Below are 17,608 nucleotides of genomic sequence, written 5' to 3' on the forward strand. Positions count from 1 at the left end.
TTTTCCCCCCGTTTAACTCCCATTTAAGGTATATTTCCTGTTGAAAAACACTGACCACACACGTCCACCAAAATGAATTGGTCATAAAAATATGGAAATCGACAAGACACACATCCTCACAGATAATTACGGTGGTTCATGCATGTGGCGAAAGTCGTCAGAGGCAAAATCTGCAAACATTTTCCATAATTTAGTCAAAACTATGAGTTTCATCGTGCGATTGCTCATTTGTGTCGTCATATATGACATTATGGCTGTTGTTAAATGTCAGAACGTGTAAAATTTCTATTCATGAGAGATTTAACATTTTTTTCTGTCATCAGATTTATACTTAAATTGCTGAAATGAATAACATGGAATTTAAGAACCAAATATGCCTCTCCCTTAGCAGAATCGTGTATTTTCACAAATGAAAAATACGATTTTTTTTGCAGTTCTCTATCCATGTTTCTTTTTTAGAAACGACTGAAAAGTCAAGAACTTTCAGAGAAGCGTTATTATGACTGTTCATTGGTTGATTTATGGTTGGTTATTTAACATCCGGTGGAAAATATTTCAGGCGTATTTAGGACGCGTACAAATAACATTTTAGAAAAAAGTTAGTGAGCTAGCTCTAATACCCCTTTCCTACATTTAAGACAGTAATATCGTCTTATGGAAATCAAGAATGACCTTCATTGTCGATCAAATGACCTGAAAATCAACATGTATCGTCCTCTTCATTCACTTAAAATATATGACCCAATATCGTAGAAAGGTTGTAATTCCATATAGGTGGCAGACCACCAATACATTCACTTCAATTTGAAACATATGTAAAAGTAGCCGTTCCCTGACAAAAAGTAGTGCTTATAATGTCATTGTTTACTTAAACCAATGAACAAACTTGCAGAAATGAAACTTTTAGTGAAAGAAAAATATATGTAGACCATTTTTCAGCAAAAATTGACTTGTCCATGAGTTTGTATGAAAAATTGAAGATTAATGCGCTCCATAGCATTCACACATCTTATTTATATCTAAGATTTCCAGAAAACCAGGAGTTATTTTTAGTAGTACTTGACTTCCGAACAGTAGTATTTCATAACAAGACTTTAGACATTGGTTAAACATTGGCATGTAGAAAGTTGATACATGTACAATTCAGAATATACCTGCTTTCTAAGAAGTTAAATTTAAGGTAACATATTTAGAAAGCTGCTAAAAATTGCAAAATTTGGTTGAATAGATAGGGATTTTAAATTAGTGGTCTGACACATATATTAGCCCATTAAACAGCTTTTCAAATTTCAGTCTGTTTTGAGTTTCTTAGTTCTTGACATTAGACAGAGTGACATCAAAAACAAAATAGATCGTACTTTCATTAAATGTGACTATTTTTCCTAGCAAAGTTATAACCAGGGTTCAGTTAGGAAATTGTTATTCCAAGACAGTATTGTATTTAATTATTAATATCCTGACAAAATCTGTGTGCATCTTATCACTTTATAGCATTTGACTTCTTTCGACAGTCAACGTTTCTGTAAATGGTTTTTTAATTTGTTTGAAGGTGTCATTTTCGATGAATCAACACTTCATTATTAAATGATATAATGTTAAGATTTTTTCTGAAGATCATAAAAAGTACTAAAAATAATTTAGATAATTTACCTATAATCATATAAAAAAATGTCTAAAATAGTGTTGCTTTTAAAAAGTTTAAAAGTAAACACTCTTACCTAACTCACGTGAAATTCTTTTGAATCTTATCACAAATATATTTTTCTGACTCCTTACCACAGCAATTTTTTCTGTTAATAATATTGATCTGTGTTACATTGACTGTTTTTCCCAAATCAACACTCCAATATGCATTGTTTTCGTTCTTTGTGTGTGTAAACGTGCTTTCCTTTCCATCAACTGCTTTTGAAGCACCATATTTTGAATGCGCTGTTGAACTCTGTGCTGCTTTTTTTCCAAGGGCATAGTTATATCCTGTGGGAAAATTGATAAACATTTACAAATTAACATATGGATATAAATCTTCCAGTAGATACATTTGCATTTCCCATCATAATGTCCTTGATAGAGAGTTGTTCCTTACAAGGTAGCTATTCAATCAAGAGTTCTAAGTGTTGAAGTTGAAATCGTTACTGAAGAGTTGGTTGATCGTCATTGAACATTTGTTTCACATATGACGATGATATGTTTCGATTGTCGTAACCATTATCCCATCTTCTTTTTACAGAATGAGACCTACAGAATAAGACTTATCAATGGGTTTGTACTTACATGAGCAACACGATGGGTTCCACATGTGGTGCAAGAAATGCCTACCCTTCGAGCAAGAAGAAATTGATGCCTGTCACATATTTGAGTTGCTCAAGTTGACATTTTGTGGACGTCGTAGCGCGAATTTTCAGTAGATTTTACCTTTTCCAGTGGATACCTTTTTCTGTTGATATACACTGTGAACGTTTTGTGTATATTTAAATGTATTTAGCTATGTCGAAAAACGTGCATAATGTCAAATCATAAAAAATACAAATTGTTAAGTTTCTAAAAAAACTTGTAAGATTGCTGCTGCTATTTTTGCTATTGGGTGCAATTTTTGTACTCAGTGTAACACTTTACCAAAGAAAAAGGAAATCACTTTATTTTATAACGTTAAAACATTTTTTTGAAATTCTTGCAATATGTTAATTTGAAATATTGCGTCTTGTATTTGAACGATAAATAACACATTCTTAATTCATGTTTTCATTTCAGTGACCTCAAGGTATAATTTCTTTTGACCAATCACAGATTTCGAGGTTTTCTTGTAACAATGTGCTATTTCCATGTTTTCTATTACTTGGTTATACACATTTAGCGTAACAATGACAAAAATGTCAATATAATTACATGTATTTTTAACAACTAATGAATAAATCGTTATGCAATTGATGCATATAACGTCACAGTACCCAAATTGAACTGACGAGAAGCGTTGATTTGAATCTTACACACGCTTACTAACAAATAAATACTTGGATGGAATTATATCTTATTATAACGTGCTCATTTTATTTCTCAACACATGCAAAAAAAAAAGTAAATTAACGAAAATACCGAACTCCAACGAAAATTCAAATCGAAAAGTCCCTTATAAAATGGCAAAATCAAAAGCTCAAACACATCAAACGAATGGAAAACAACTGTCATATTCCTGACTTGGTACAGGCATTTTTTTATGTAGAAATTGGTGGATTAAACCTGGTTTTATAGCTAGCTTAACCTCTCACTTGTATGATAGTCGCATAAAAATTCCATTATATTGATAAAAATGTGTGAACAAAACAAACAGACATCATAGGTAAAAATGTCAAAAGTAGAAGTACAGCAGTGGGGGAAATTGATAATTTCAAAATTAAAATCGTCTCGTTTGTCATAGTATGTATCTTTTATTCTACTTTAGATAAAGCCGTTCTGCCAATGTTATTAATTTAAAACCTGCTTTTAAGGAAACTGTTGACCACAATAGTTGTATTAGTAAAATGGAAAAAAGTATAAACAAGAAGCATACAAGCACAATATACATTACCACTTATTTACATCTTAGGCACGTCAAAACGTTGGATCGCATTTGAAGTTAATCTCAGTAAATCAAGATATGATCGGACAGGTGAGACAGACAACGTGACTTCTTAATGTCCTTATTTCGTTGATGGACGTATCAAAAACTCATTTCTACAAGAGCGTTACCATAATTCTTGTAACAAAATAAATGAATTTTACTTGTAACAAATTTAGAGATTTGGTACAGGCCTTATCTTAGGGCTATTCAATTAAAATTCACATAGGAGGGGCGGAACGCCGACGATATTTTGGTCAATAGGTGGGGGGTCATCAACATAATTGTATTCTGGAGGGTGGTGGTCCCAATTTAAATTCATTTCTGTTGGTGGGGGGTTTCTGAATGATAGGTTAAACATATTGTACCCCCTGTTTTGAAGGAATATTCTCATGAAAAGGTCGTCTGAATGCAAATAAAGTATGCAGACCACTTATTTTAAGCGTCCGTTTGTGTTCCTGTCAAACGCGACGAGCCGGAAGCAGGAAGAGTTATCTCTCGGAGTCGGAGTTATCTCCCCGATCCTGACACAGTGCTCAATGCTCCTGCTACTCTAAGAAAAAATTATCCTGTACTCCCATCTTCAATGAACAACATACAAATCCTCGGGGTTTACCCATTCACATTTATTTACATTCGCATGGTTGAACAATGCGAACATCGTATGACCAAGTTTCTTCAAATAGAAAATTAAAAATTATATGCAAACTGTAATTGCAAATGCTTGACTATACCTTAAATTGAATATCTATATCCAAATTAAATTAATAGAAACAGTAATCCTGCAAACAAGTCAGGGTCACATGCAAAAATTGTGTGTTTACATTGTTGGGAGCCATGTGCTTTTTGGCGTTATTATATTGTCATTTTATATTAATATGAGTTGTACTAGTGTGAACAGACTTGTTTGTTGATGACTTTGAAATTCTGCAAGACTCACTGTGGGTTTTCAGGTAACTGAAATTAACTCTAAATTTGTTATGAAAGGAAGCTCCTTGAAATTATAAAACTTCTAAATTTACAGGTATTGCATGAAAAGCATTATATGGATCTCCACTTCTCCCTGAAGTCAAAATAATATTTTATTGAATACAATTTATAACAACTTAAGTATCCTCTCTCCCTTGTATGCCGTCTCCCCACAAAAATATGTGTGGGTGAATCAAAACTATGCGATCCCTAGAAAAATATTTATGTTTGGCAGAGACAATTAGATTTTTATTGCGCATGTTGCGTGGGTGGCATTGTAAATTTTTAATGAAAAAAACCCTAATTTTGCGGGAAAATCTGGCTTTGATACACAGGAGAGTATATCATCTTGCCCAACATTTGCCTATTGAAAAAAAAAATGTATATAAGAAATACATAAAAAAAAAAAAAAAAAAATATATTGTGCCTACCAAAAATATTTTATGGCTCGAACTAAACTCCCAGGCCCAAACTCTGAAACATCAAATAGTTGGTGCCAACCAGTTTCCCTACCTGAAGAATACGTCGTACCTGAAAATGTTATTGACAGCTTCAAAACTAAAATGGGCCATAATTCAAATCGCTCTCCCTTTTTAGGTCACTTAGAGCTATTGCCGTCGTGTTGCATCTGTCCTCTGCTGCTCCATACCATTGTTACAACTGTTACATGTTTAATTTTATATTTTAATAGCAACAAAGCTAGGTACACCTTGTCAGATTTTTATCAGAAATTAGATATGTTAGATAACATACACGAACTAATTTTTTTCTCTAGGTAGGGGAAGAAAATACATATTCTAGGTGGGAGTATATTTTTTAATCTTTTCCATAAGTGGGGGTACTAGAAATAAGAACAATTCCACACATCACTCCCCCCCCCCCCCCCCCCCCCCCCCCCTTCGGATAATTTTTACTGGAATACCCCTTAATTGATGTACACTATAACACAAAACAAAATGGCAGAAGTGAAATATATGAATCAATGATAAAAACTAGTATCTTACCTTTTGGTTTTGCAGATATTACTTCTTTTTTGGGGGGAGGGGGGGGTGGCAACAAGTACTCACTCGGAAGACTGAGCACTCGAGTACAATTTTAATACTCGCCTTTTAAAAATCTTGAGACATTTCTCCTCACTTTAGTCTCCTTTGAAATATCCCTTTCGTAATACTGATTAATATCTATTAACAAATTAAATACAGTTCGCCTCAAATCTAACGTCTTACATTTAAATTCAGTACTCTTTTTTTTCAATTTCAAAATTAAAAAAAATAACATTTACACATAGTTGGTGTTAAGTTACTTGAATAACTCATTTCAAAATAAATTATAAAAAAGTTTACATAGTATATACTTGATGATGAAGTTATGATCATTGTTGAATGTACTCGTTTTAGCAATCAAATTATGAGTAAAATAGCGATAAATAAAATGCTGACTCTCTACATGAACATCCCGTCTCCTTTTATATACAATTAAAAAACCAGGTAATATTTCCAAATTTTACTGATTCAGTGTTTCAGAGTTGCGTTGAATTGTAATTATTAATTTTTTATTTTGATAAACAAACATTATTGAAGAAACATTTAGATAATTATGCATAAGTAATTCATACTTATGGAAATTTCAAATGACACGGATAAGTGGAACAATGACACAATGCTCCATTAATATTTTATCCAATTACATACATTTTGTCACTAACTGATCAGACTTGGTTACCAAACCAAAATATACATTTTAATGCGACATTTATCTGGTCATGCTTAAATATTTTGGTGAGCATTTCCTTGTCTGTACAAGCATGTCGATAGTCACATATTCAAATTCTTGCTTTGAAATACTAGAAACAACTGGTTTCAAGTTTGCAATTGTAAAAGGGTTATTGTTTCTATGTATTTTGGAGTTATCTCCATTCACTAACTGTAGAGCGGAAAATGTGAAAAGTATGCCTAAGGGTAAATGACATGCAATTTTTCAACCTTTTTTGTCTAAAAGACATAAGTGGAAATTCATTCATCATTTAATAGAAATGAGACGTTGTTTCTTACCAAATTGCTTCAGGCTTATTTAAAGTACAACATAGTAAATGCGTAATAAGCAGTTAACGATCGACAACAGACGACGGAGCCCAGTGAAGCCAATAGATCACATTTGCCCTCACTAGTAACCCGAATTTAACTTGAACGGACAAAAACGCATTAACGCTATTTAAATAAGATTAATCATCATTTGATAAAGATTGACAAAAATTAAAAATTAGTTTTAATTCATTTCAAACCATATCAATTTTTTCTAATGCCAGTCAAATAGATTCCTTTGCGGTCAATCAAGTTAATTTCAGATGGTGGTAAGATGCGTCAAACCAATAGGCCACGCCCCCGTTAAACTATTTCAAGCTGGCATTAATTCGTTTTAAACATTGTTGAGACCCGAGCTTTGTTTAGGTAAATCACTCAAGCAAAACAACCTCGATGTATCTATCGTTTATTTGTTTCAAACTTTATCGACTTTAGTTGAATGCGTGTATTCTTAGTAAAGTCACATGCTTCACAATTTAAACAAATGAATGAACAAAACACGTGACATACAAGGAATTTAAATAAAAAAATTAAAATATTGATGCACGGTTTAAAAAATGCAAAACTTGTGAATCTGCAAATAAAATAGTTAGATGTATAACATAATTTTAATTTGCTTAAATGCAATAGATCTCACATATTAGTTTCAAAAATTGCATAGTGCTATGAAAACTCATGGCATGTAAGTAACTTGTGGTCCCTTGCAATTACTTACGAAACTTTATGTATTCCTGTATATTTACCGTTTCTCTTTTTTCTGTTTTACTATATTGTACTCGTAAATTCGGAAATAAAAGTAACTTCACAGAAATTATTCATTGTGTACATAATTTAAATCGATGTATCTTATATTTTCGGTAAACAACAAATATTCACTAGCTGTGTATTGATATATTGAATAGCTTGTAATGAAAAACAATGTTTTGTTAAATAATGAAATTGATGAAGATAATATTGACATTTGTTGAATTTGATAAACAGTTTGGTCTTGCTTAAAATTGTAAATGAAGTAACATCTCAATGAACTTTTAAAACTGTGTTAAATTGTAAAACCGGTCACTGGAGCAAAACGGGCGTGAATTGTGGAAGAGCAGCAAATATCAAACGAAAATATTGAAGCGTGGTTACGATTATGTAAAGGGATTATCGTGCTATCATGCACCGTGACGTACAAAAATTCTTGCAATTAATAAACATGTATTCTGTTTATATGAGATAAATTTTAGTCTGCGATAACGATGGATAGGTTTATTTTAAACTACCTTGACTGGCTCTTAGTCGGCATTCTCTTACGTCTTTTAGTGAATTTCAAAAAACTTATATTTACGTTTGGGGCATTTAATATAATTCTACCTTCCAAATTAAAATGAACATAAACATTGTAAAAAAACAAGAATGGAAAAGAAACAATTCTGCATTGTTGCTCTCATATAATTTTATTAATTATATTTTAGCGGTAATTTCTAAATAAACACTAATTGTCGTATAAAATATTTCATCTAGGTGCTCCCGTTGAAGTCCGCGTTACATATTAAAATGAATTTCATTGGGCGGAATGTTTGCAAACTTTCAATCCAGGTGTTCTCATCGAAGTCCGCGTTCATGTTTCAATTCAATACACAATATGAAGTCCAATATGGTAAAAAAAAATCAATTAGACTCTACGATGTCCGAGTAAACAATAGAATTTAGAACGATTCTTCCAACACAACAAAAGTACATGTATCTCTCTTTTTCGCCGATGAAAATTATTACTATTTATATTAGAACAAGGATTTGTATACTTTGCAGTTTATTCACCGAGAAAATAAATTTTATTTATTCACTTCAATCAATAATTGATCAAATTGAACTTTGAAACGGTTACATTAATATATTTTTTCGCACCCTTTAATGTGAGGTTATTAAATCCAAATAACTAAATAAAATTAATTGTATATTAAATTAGATAAACTAAAAGAATTGCTATGATATTTTCATTAATCAATCGATAAATTGCAGGACTTAATGGAATAAAAAATAAATAAAAAACTCACAGGTAATTAAAAGCATTTTTAACACCATAATCTGAGACTATTCTATAGGTATACTATTACTCGTACGCGTCAGGAGACTGTACAGTGGCGGATCCAGTTATTGTTCCGTATATAAGAACTCCCGTTTGTTTGACCTGAAATTCTTTTTAATTGGGACATATGGTTGGAACCCCCTTTTTTTGCTGGTACCAGTGGTTGTCGTTGTATATTATTTTTTATAAGTGTTGTACATCAATCAGGCCGTTAGTTTTCTCGTTTGAATTGTTTGAATTTATATTTGTAATTTTGGGAACTTTTATAAATGATTATGTGGTTTGGGTTTTGCTCGTTGTTGAAGGCGACGTCAAACTGAAATATCAGGAAAAGATGCATTTTATCGAGATTTAACCATTAGCTTAAAACGAGCATATGGATCCCTCTTTTTAAAAAGGACTTTTGGCTTGATACTGTATGAAGATTAATCGTTCCAACTTTTATAAAGAAATAACCAACTTTTTTTCAATTAAATAAATATACAACAAAAATGCCGGTTTTTTTTCTAAAATCAATTTTTATTTACAAAAAATAATCATTAACAAAGAAATGTTACACAAATGTAGAGTCCAATTTTGTAACAAAGATATTCCTAATCTCTTTACCGAAATCCTCAGATGTTTATCTTTTGAAACCAAAAAAAGTTAACATGTCTGTTCAAAGGACAGAAATGTCCAAGAAACCAAAATTTTAAGTAAATGTCGAACTTTTAAATCTATTACATGAAGATATAATTTTTATTACATATTCAAACTAATTTTTAAATTAGCTTGTATGTGAACTTTCTTAAAAAAAAATCATTGAACATTTAAATCTGTATCGTATGGCCATGATTGCCCTTAAGATATAAATGTCAACGTCAGATTATGAGGGTCTGAATGGGGATTCATTATTTCTGTATTCTGTCATTTTAGGCAATTTTTTTCTATTCGTTATACCTTTTGCCGATCATTTTTTTATGCCATATATTCTATAACCTCATCATTCCCTTTTCTTTATATTTGTCTGGTTATTTCTGTATTCTTTTTTTTTTATCAATACTTTTCAATTCTATAAACCCCAACCCACACCCTCATGTATCTCGGAAGACGATAAACATTTTAGTATACATATTACTTGGTGTCACTTCTCACCTGACATACAAGTATATACATGCATACATGTATAACCTGTATCAACGCACTCGCTTGTCAAATGTATTTTGATCTGAAAACAGTTTGTTTATCATATTTAAGTTTATTTAAAATTGAGAATGGAAATGGGGAATATGTTTTATATGTGCAATACTTTCGGACTTCTGACTTTAGTGCAAATCTGCAGTTGTTTCATGTATTTGATATGCAAATTATCACAAAACTAAAAGGATAAGATGGATGAATTAATAGTTGATCGTTTAACGTCCAGTGGCATATATTATAGATTCATCATTAGGGGGAGAACAATAGTTATGATATAATTATGAACATTGGCAATCATACCACATCTTCTTTTTTATAAGGATGTACATGTGTAGATTTTCGTCTTTTACTGTTAACGACATTACACCAGGAGTCAAAGCTTAAAATTGAACTTGTGTACATTTCTGAAACATACATTTCATTATTCAACCAAAGGAAAGCAAAACAAATAATACCGTTTTGAGCTATAAAACAAAGGCAATCATTTAATACTATTCAAAAGTTGCTGGATCTTGATATATGCATACGAACCTTTAATGAATAATTATAGTTTGTATTTTTCAAAATAACTATTATATCCGATAAAAATGGAAAAGTAAATCTATTAGATAAAAAATACCGATTTTTCTATGAGACAAAATGTATCCTTATTGGAGTCAAATTTGTCATATGGATTCATAAAGGACAAGAAATATCCTCAGTATCGGAACAAAAAATACCTCCATGGTCAAAATAAAATCCGTCATTCTTTTAGAATAATCCTAGAAGGTTAACATATAATGTTTATTTTAATTTAATTTGTCAAAACGTATTTAGTTTAGTTTAAATGAAAATATAGAACAGAGAATAAAAACACTGTTGAAGAGAAAATACACATTCCTGTTCAATTCGCCTCAGTTTGTTAATTCAAGTTTGACATCTAACATCTTAATCCGTAATCCACATTTACCCGACAACCTTGTTTATTGTATATATTTTCTCAATGGAATACCCTCACTGAGGAAACTGAGACAAATATGTTGTTTGTAATGGTATTTATCAAAACTTAAATGATTGAAAATAGCTTAGTAGAATATGAATTTGCCAAATAAGCGAATAATAATAATCTAGCATAGTTCAATATTAGAGAAATTACTGATAAGATGTCCAAAATATATGTGCATGTATATCAAGATTTTGCTGTAGTATGTCAATGGTATTGAATGCCCGCTGAGGGTAAAACATTTGTCAGCTTTAAAATTTAATTCTGACTCTGTTGGTTTTAATTTTCTGACTCATGTATAAATTTAAGTAAAGTTGATATTTTTAGATATAATATGTTATTAAAGTCTCACCACGTACAAACATAAAATGAGATTCACAGAAATAAACAAATCATGAAAAACATTTGCATTGTATGCACCAATCTTTCATTAGATAAATGAGAGACTTTTGAGACACAATATATAAATATAAACACATTTTTACTCATTTACATTTAAAATTTACATTGTCCATATACTAAATGAAAATAAAACATCTTTTTCTTTAAGAACTAGTGAAATAAAATGCCGTTTCTTTTCAATAAAATATTGTTGATGTTTTTGGCAACTATTGCAGCAACATTGTCGTTGTTAAATAAAAATATGAATTTTTCGCTATCTGATATTTATAAGTTAAAATGTTTAGCTTAATGTATCATGATATGTCTATAACGAGCATTTTAAAAAGACATGAAGTTCATCTTCAATAGTATAGCTCCACAACATGTCATCTCGTGGACTTCTGTTTTTTCATACCTTCCAGTTTCTATTTTCAGTGGAGCTACCCCACATCTAAATCTTGCAAAAGCTCTTCTGTTTTTAATAGACAGAATATTTTTAACAAATAACAATTGGTCAACAGTATATTTGTTTCCCCATTTCGCTCAGTTCAACAGAAATTTCAATTTTAGCCTTTCTATTGTAGAAATGTCATCATGAATGTTATTCTTTGTACGTAGAACATGTATCCTTATATAGACAATAACTTTTTAGTGTCTTTAAATATCAGCTGTATTTGTACGAGGCTAAGAAACAGGTGTAATGCGAGCTTTGGCAAGCTATTACTCCTGTTTCGAGCCGAGTACAAATACAGCTGATATTTAAAGGCACTAAACAGTTATTGTCTTTATCATGCAATTGATTCTGTATATTGTTTGTGCTTTGAAAGACACAAAAACTCACATTTTTTGCATTTATTTTCGATTTAAAATCCTTTGATGCTCGCGTAGTAATATTATAATCACACATTCAGCTGAAGACGGGTTCGCAAAAAAAAAAAAAAATCGAATGATCAACATTAATACATCACCCAAGGTGAATAGTTATCTATTTTAACATAACATTTAATTTCAACAGTAAAAACAAATATTAAAACACTGTTCAATTTGAAACAGAAGAGTACGATTTGTCCTACGCTTCAGAATTTTGAACTGAATTTGACATTCACTTAACATGCATGCTGAAATCGACAGGATTGATTTTATTACACATGTAAACATTCAAGTTTTGAAATCGATGATTTACGTCGTAAAAAATGCTGCTGTTCATGTTTGTTTGTTATCAGAAAATTGGTTTAATTCGTATTACTCTAAAGAATGTTTGAAAACAAACAGAATGTATAAAAGTATCGTTAGTTCGCATTGGAATGCGACTGCAATACACATTCTGAGGTCACGCACGTAACACGGTTAATTAAGAATGAATGATTGATGAGCGCACGGTACACGGTTATGAATGAATGAACGATGCACGCACGTTACACGGAAAACACACGGAATGAAGAATAATGAGCGCAAGGTTGGTACACGCACGATACACGCTCGATACACGATGAACGCACGGCAAAATGGTCAGTTATAATTTTAGAAGGTCTGTATATGGGACTACTATACTGTTAGTATAATAGTCCCAGGATATATACACTATATATAACCTATTACACATGTCACTATATATCATTATTAAACATTTTTATACACCGAAATATAAACCAACACATGGTAATTTTTATCTGTCTCCAAACCAACATACAGCTTTACTAGAAATGAAGAAGTAGATAATTGTAGAATAGTTAGCACACTTTTTTTTGTTTGTATTTAGCAATATTCATATAAAATATCATGAAAAAGATGTTAAAATAGATGACAAGAAGCAGGGGCGGTTCCAAAACCTTAATGTCCGGGGTTGAGAGTCACCAGTAAACGAAATTATATATTTAATTTAGAGATGTATATATGCGAGTGTAGTTGGTTATAGATGAAGAGTGTCAGATAATAGTTTCAATACTTCTATGTCATTAAAAAATTCACCATTCCACTCTATTCTTTATTATTATGCCGATTTTATTCGTCCTAACCATGCATGAACTATTTGTCACTGGGCGTTAAGCAACCATAAATCAATTAATCTATTCTTTATATTTTCATCTCTTTATTCTGTTATCTGAAGTGCTTATATCATTACTTTATTTCTATAAACCCCATTTATTTACACATAAATGATGATCCTTTCATAGCCTCATATATGTACATGTACATGGTATTTGGAAAAGGAAAAATATACCGTCGTATATAACTAAAATTGAGAATGGAAATGGGGAATGTGTCAAAGGGACAACAACCCGACCATAGAGCAGACAACAGCCGAAGGCCACCGATGGGTAATCAATGTAGCGAGAAACTCATGCGTATACATGCATTACTGTATGCATATGCCTGAACTAATAGATGTACAAGTCCCAGATTGTGTTATAAAGTATTTCTCATAAAAATACAGGAGCATTTTATTTAAAATTATATACTAGACAATGCCAATCCAATCTTTCTTTCTTTTTTTGTTGAAGAGGGGGAGGGGGAGAGGGTCAGGATCTTTTAAAACAAAACATTTGTTGGTTTCTTTTCAACATAAGAACAAAATGCGACATTCAGTTCTAAAAACAAATCTTGTATGAAAAAAGTTTGTTGTTGAATAAATTCACAAAAGAGACAGTTTCGAAATATAAAAAAAAAATGCAAGACATGGTAATGCGAGAGTTGTATTATGAAGACATGCGTATCGGTACTACTTGCCACTTAACATTTATTTGTACATATTCCTTAAACAGACTTTAAAATTGAGAATGGAAATGGGGAATGTGTCAAAGAGACAACAACCCGACCATTTTTAGTTTGTAATTTCTTTCCTGATCAGAATATTCTACCAGTTAATCTATAATATTAACCCATACACACAGGTGTCAATATTTACACATCTACCATTAATTATAAGTTGTCATAAATATAACTACTGACGAACCATATTACATATTTTAAAAGTCTAAATTGAAAACAACGTTCAAACCTAGGATTACGTTGGATAAAAACCGAAATTTTCATGCGTATACATGCAAAACAAAATTCTTGATATAGGGGTCTAAATAATTCACAAAAAAAAAACATTTTCCAAAAGACAAAAAAAGGTGAAAAGGGGTATTTTAACAAAAAATGTATATGGAGAAATAGATAAATTTATTTTATAAAATTTTAATCCCTTAAAAATGAGGCACTATTATATAGCTCAAATTTTATTTTGTTAACTCGGATAGAAAACTTACAATATAGTCTATCATATTGAAACATGAACGCGGACCCCTATGAGAAGACCTGAATTGAAAGATTGCAAATCTACCGACTAATGAAATGCTTTGGATTTTGAACGCGGACTTCAACGAAAACACCTAGATCGAAAACACACTATAATCTTTAGACCGTCGAAAAGTAGCGGGAATTCCAGACTTCTTCTTCTTCTTCTTTTTCTTTTAGGTCAAATAAGGTCACAATATGGAAGAATACATGTTGCTGCGCATGCGTGACTGGCATAGATTTAATCAAATTCATCAAAATATGAAATAACAATTTAAGTGTTTGTATATATACAGATTGTGATTAAACATTACCGTTTTATGTACATGTTTTGGTTTGAATTTGTTTATTCAAAGCTCGAGGAACAACTGGTGTTAGCCGATCTCTAAAGCTGGCAACAGTGGTGGTAGATATTCATAGGTTTTTTTACATAAACAAACACTTTTACATATACACATGTCTCTGTTTTTAGACGAATTTAGACTTAGTGTGTATATGTCTTCGCTGATAATAATTTTATGTTAGATAAACATAAGTATTTAGAATTAAAAGTTGTATAGTTATAAATAGAGCATTTTCAAAATTATTTGTTATTTAGGCTTAATGAAGATCTACATCATTAAACGAATAAAAGTAAGAAGATGTGGTATGCTTGCCAATAATGCAACTCTCCACCTTGGACAAAACAACGTAAACAATTTAGATTTTTAGATCACCGTACAGCCTTCAACAACGAGCGAAACCCAAACCGCATAATCATTTATATAAGTTCCCAAAATTACAAATATAAATTCAAACAATTCAAACGAGAAAACTAACGGCCCGATTGATGTACAACACTTAAAAAATAATTTACAACAACGACAACCACTGGTTTCAGCAAAAAAGGGGGTTCCAAGAATCGAATCTTTGCGATTATAAAAATAATCTATACAGATATAAATAAATTTGCTCAACAATGAAGATGTAATGTTACACATTTTAATATTAAAAAAATCTTACAAATGTATCTCGACAATGGAACAAAACTTTTGTGTATTTTCTATTTATCTCTTTTTGCTCATTTCAATTTTTTAACGCATGTACAATATAGTAGTTTTCACTGAAATGAAAACATGAACTAAGAATATGTTAGTTATCGTTTAAATACTGGACGCAATATTTCAAATATCACATATTCCAAGGTAAATTGTAAAAACTTTTAACGTTATAGGTTTCTTAATGTTCTTTTTCGTTGATGAACGTATCAAAATAAAGGTATTTTTCTTAATCGATATGCATTAAAGTCTTTTTTGTTGCTAGATCTGTCTTTTTATGTATTTTAAAACATTTCGATATCGAACCGTTTTTGATTTTTTAATTTCTTTTAAAAACTAAACAAATGATGTCTTGTTTAAAACGCTTAACACGTTAGCTGGCCTACAAAAAAAAAAAACCCATTTGTTTTGATAAATACATGTATCTTACCTTCTGGTTTGACAGGTTTTTTATTTCCCCCTGAAATAAAGAGTCGAACCATTGCGATGATGATAATAATGTATACAAATATAAATAAATGTGTTCAACGATGAATCTGTAATGTTACACATTTTAATAAATCAAATCTTACAAAAGTCTCTTGACTATGGAACAAAACTTTAATGTATTTTCTATTTATTTCTTTTTGCTCATTTCAGTTTTTAACGCATGTACAATATACATGTATTAGTTTTCAAGTTTACATTCATGCAGATTTGTCAATAGCATGTTTCCTCATTTTGAGTCGCACAAATGAGCAGACGAACAAAAATATGTCATTTAGGTTATACTTACTTTTATTCCGACACACACGTTTATATAAAAATAAAAAATTGTGGTTGGATTTCCAATGAGACAACTCTCCACCAGAGACCAAAGGACATAGAAGTTAACAACTATAGGTCATTGTACGTTAAACCGAATACGCGTTAATATAGATTCATTTTTAGAATTTGTGATTCCCTTTATAATTTTTCGTTTTCAATTCTTATACTTTGTTATAGAAAGGATTATTTAATGTTATGTATCTATATTTTTCAAATCAATACTTCAGTTCCATTCATCCATGCATCATGTAGTAACATACACAAGAGAATGGCGTTAATACATGGTTGTTTTCATAAATACATGTTTCTTACCTTCTGGTTTTGTAGGTCGTTTTTCATTTTCACCTGAAGTAAAAAATCGAATCAATACGATTAAAATAATAATATATATCCAAATATAAATAAATTTGTTCAACAAGGAATCTCTAATGTTACACATTTTAATAAAAAAATCTTATAAAGTCTCTTGACAATGGAACAAAACTTTTGAGTCAAAACGCTTGAGATGTGTAAATAAAAGAAAAGTGTGGTATGTGTCAAGACTTTTGTCAACTTCTTTTGGTTACAATTTGAGACAATCTTTTTTAGTCAAAGGGAGCTAAAACACAGGTTCAACAAAGGATTGTATAATAGAATTTTACTTGATTTCTATTAACTTTACTGAATTTCACATTTTATTGTATAGGTCAAGTTTGGCAAATGATGAGACATACGTTTTTAGTCAGAGGAAACTAATAAAAAGTCTCTACTAAAACTTATATCAAAGCTTTCACTGAATCATTGAACTACCAGTTCAGGAAATCTTGTAATAATCAAGTTTGGACAATTTTAGACACTAGTTTTTAGCCAGTGGAAGCTATTACACTGTCTGAAGTAAATTTTCCTCTTCATTTCATAGCACATCATATTTTATTAAATTAAATCTTACTATAATTAGTGTGAGGTAAGATGTACTTTTAATACATGAATATCTAATATTATGTCCCGTGAGGTCGGATGTACTTTTGATAAATGAGTATCCAATATTTTGTCCCATATCTGCTCGTATTTTCAAAAAATGAGAGAAAATCATAGCAGATATTGTTTTACTCTTTATAAGTATTTATATAGTATTTGAATCAATCTTTTGAAAGATACCCTAGGCAACTGTCTAGAAATTCACTTAAGATGTACTTAGTATTGATAAATTTGCAAGTTGTTTTTATTGGTCTTGAGCTTGACTACATTGTGTAA

At 30.9% G+C, this 17,608-nt stretch overlaps 1 protein-coding gene across 6 annotated transcripts in view; it reads right to left on the reverse strand.

Moving 5' to 3' along the window:
* LOC127703040 (uncharacterized) overlaps positions 1 to 17,608 on the reverse strand; it is a 925,706-nt gene that overhangs the window by 151,675 nt on the left and 756,423 nt on the right. For all 6 annotated transcript variants that reach the window (XM_052207424.1, XM_052207422.1, XM_052207423.1 and 3 more), the window contains 2 exons: positions 16,688 to 16,720; positions 15,999 to 16,028 (listed from right to left, as the gene is read on the reverse strand). In XM_052207424.1, coding sequence (XP_052063384.1) covers positions 15,999 to 16,028; positions 16,688 to 16,720 — 63 coding nt within the window. The remainder of the gene's footprint in view (positions 1 to 15,998; positions 16,029 to 16,687; positions 16,721 to 17,608) is intronic.

This window comes from Mytilus californianus, unplaced genomic scaffold, assembly GCF_021869535.1.
Source record: "Mytilus californianus isolate M0D057914Y unplaced genomic scaffold, xbMytCali1.0.p SCAF_5, whole genome shotgun sequence".
Lineage (NCBI taxonomy): Eukaryota > Metazoa > Mollusca > Bivalvia > Mytilida > Mytilidae > Mytilus > Mytilus californianus.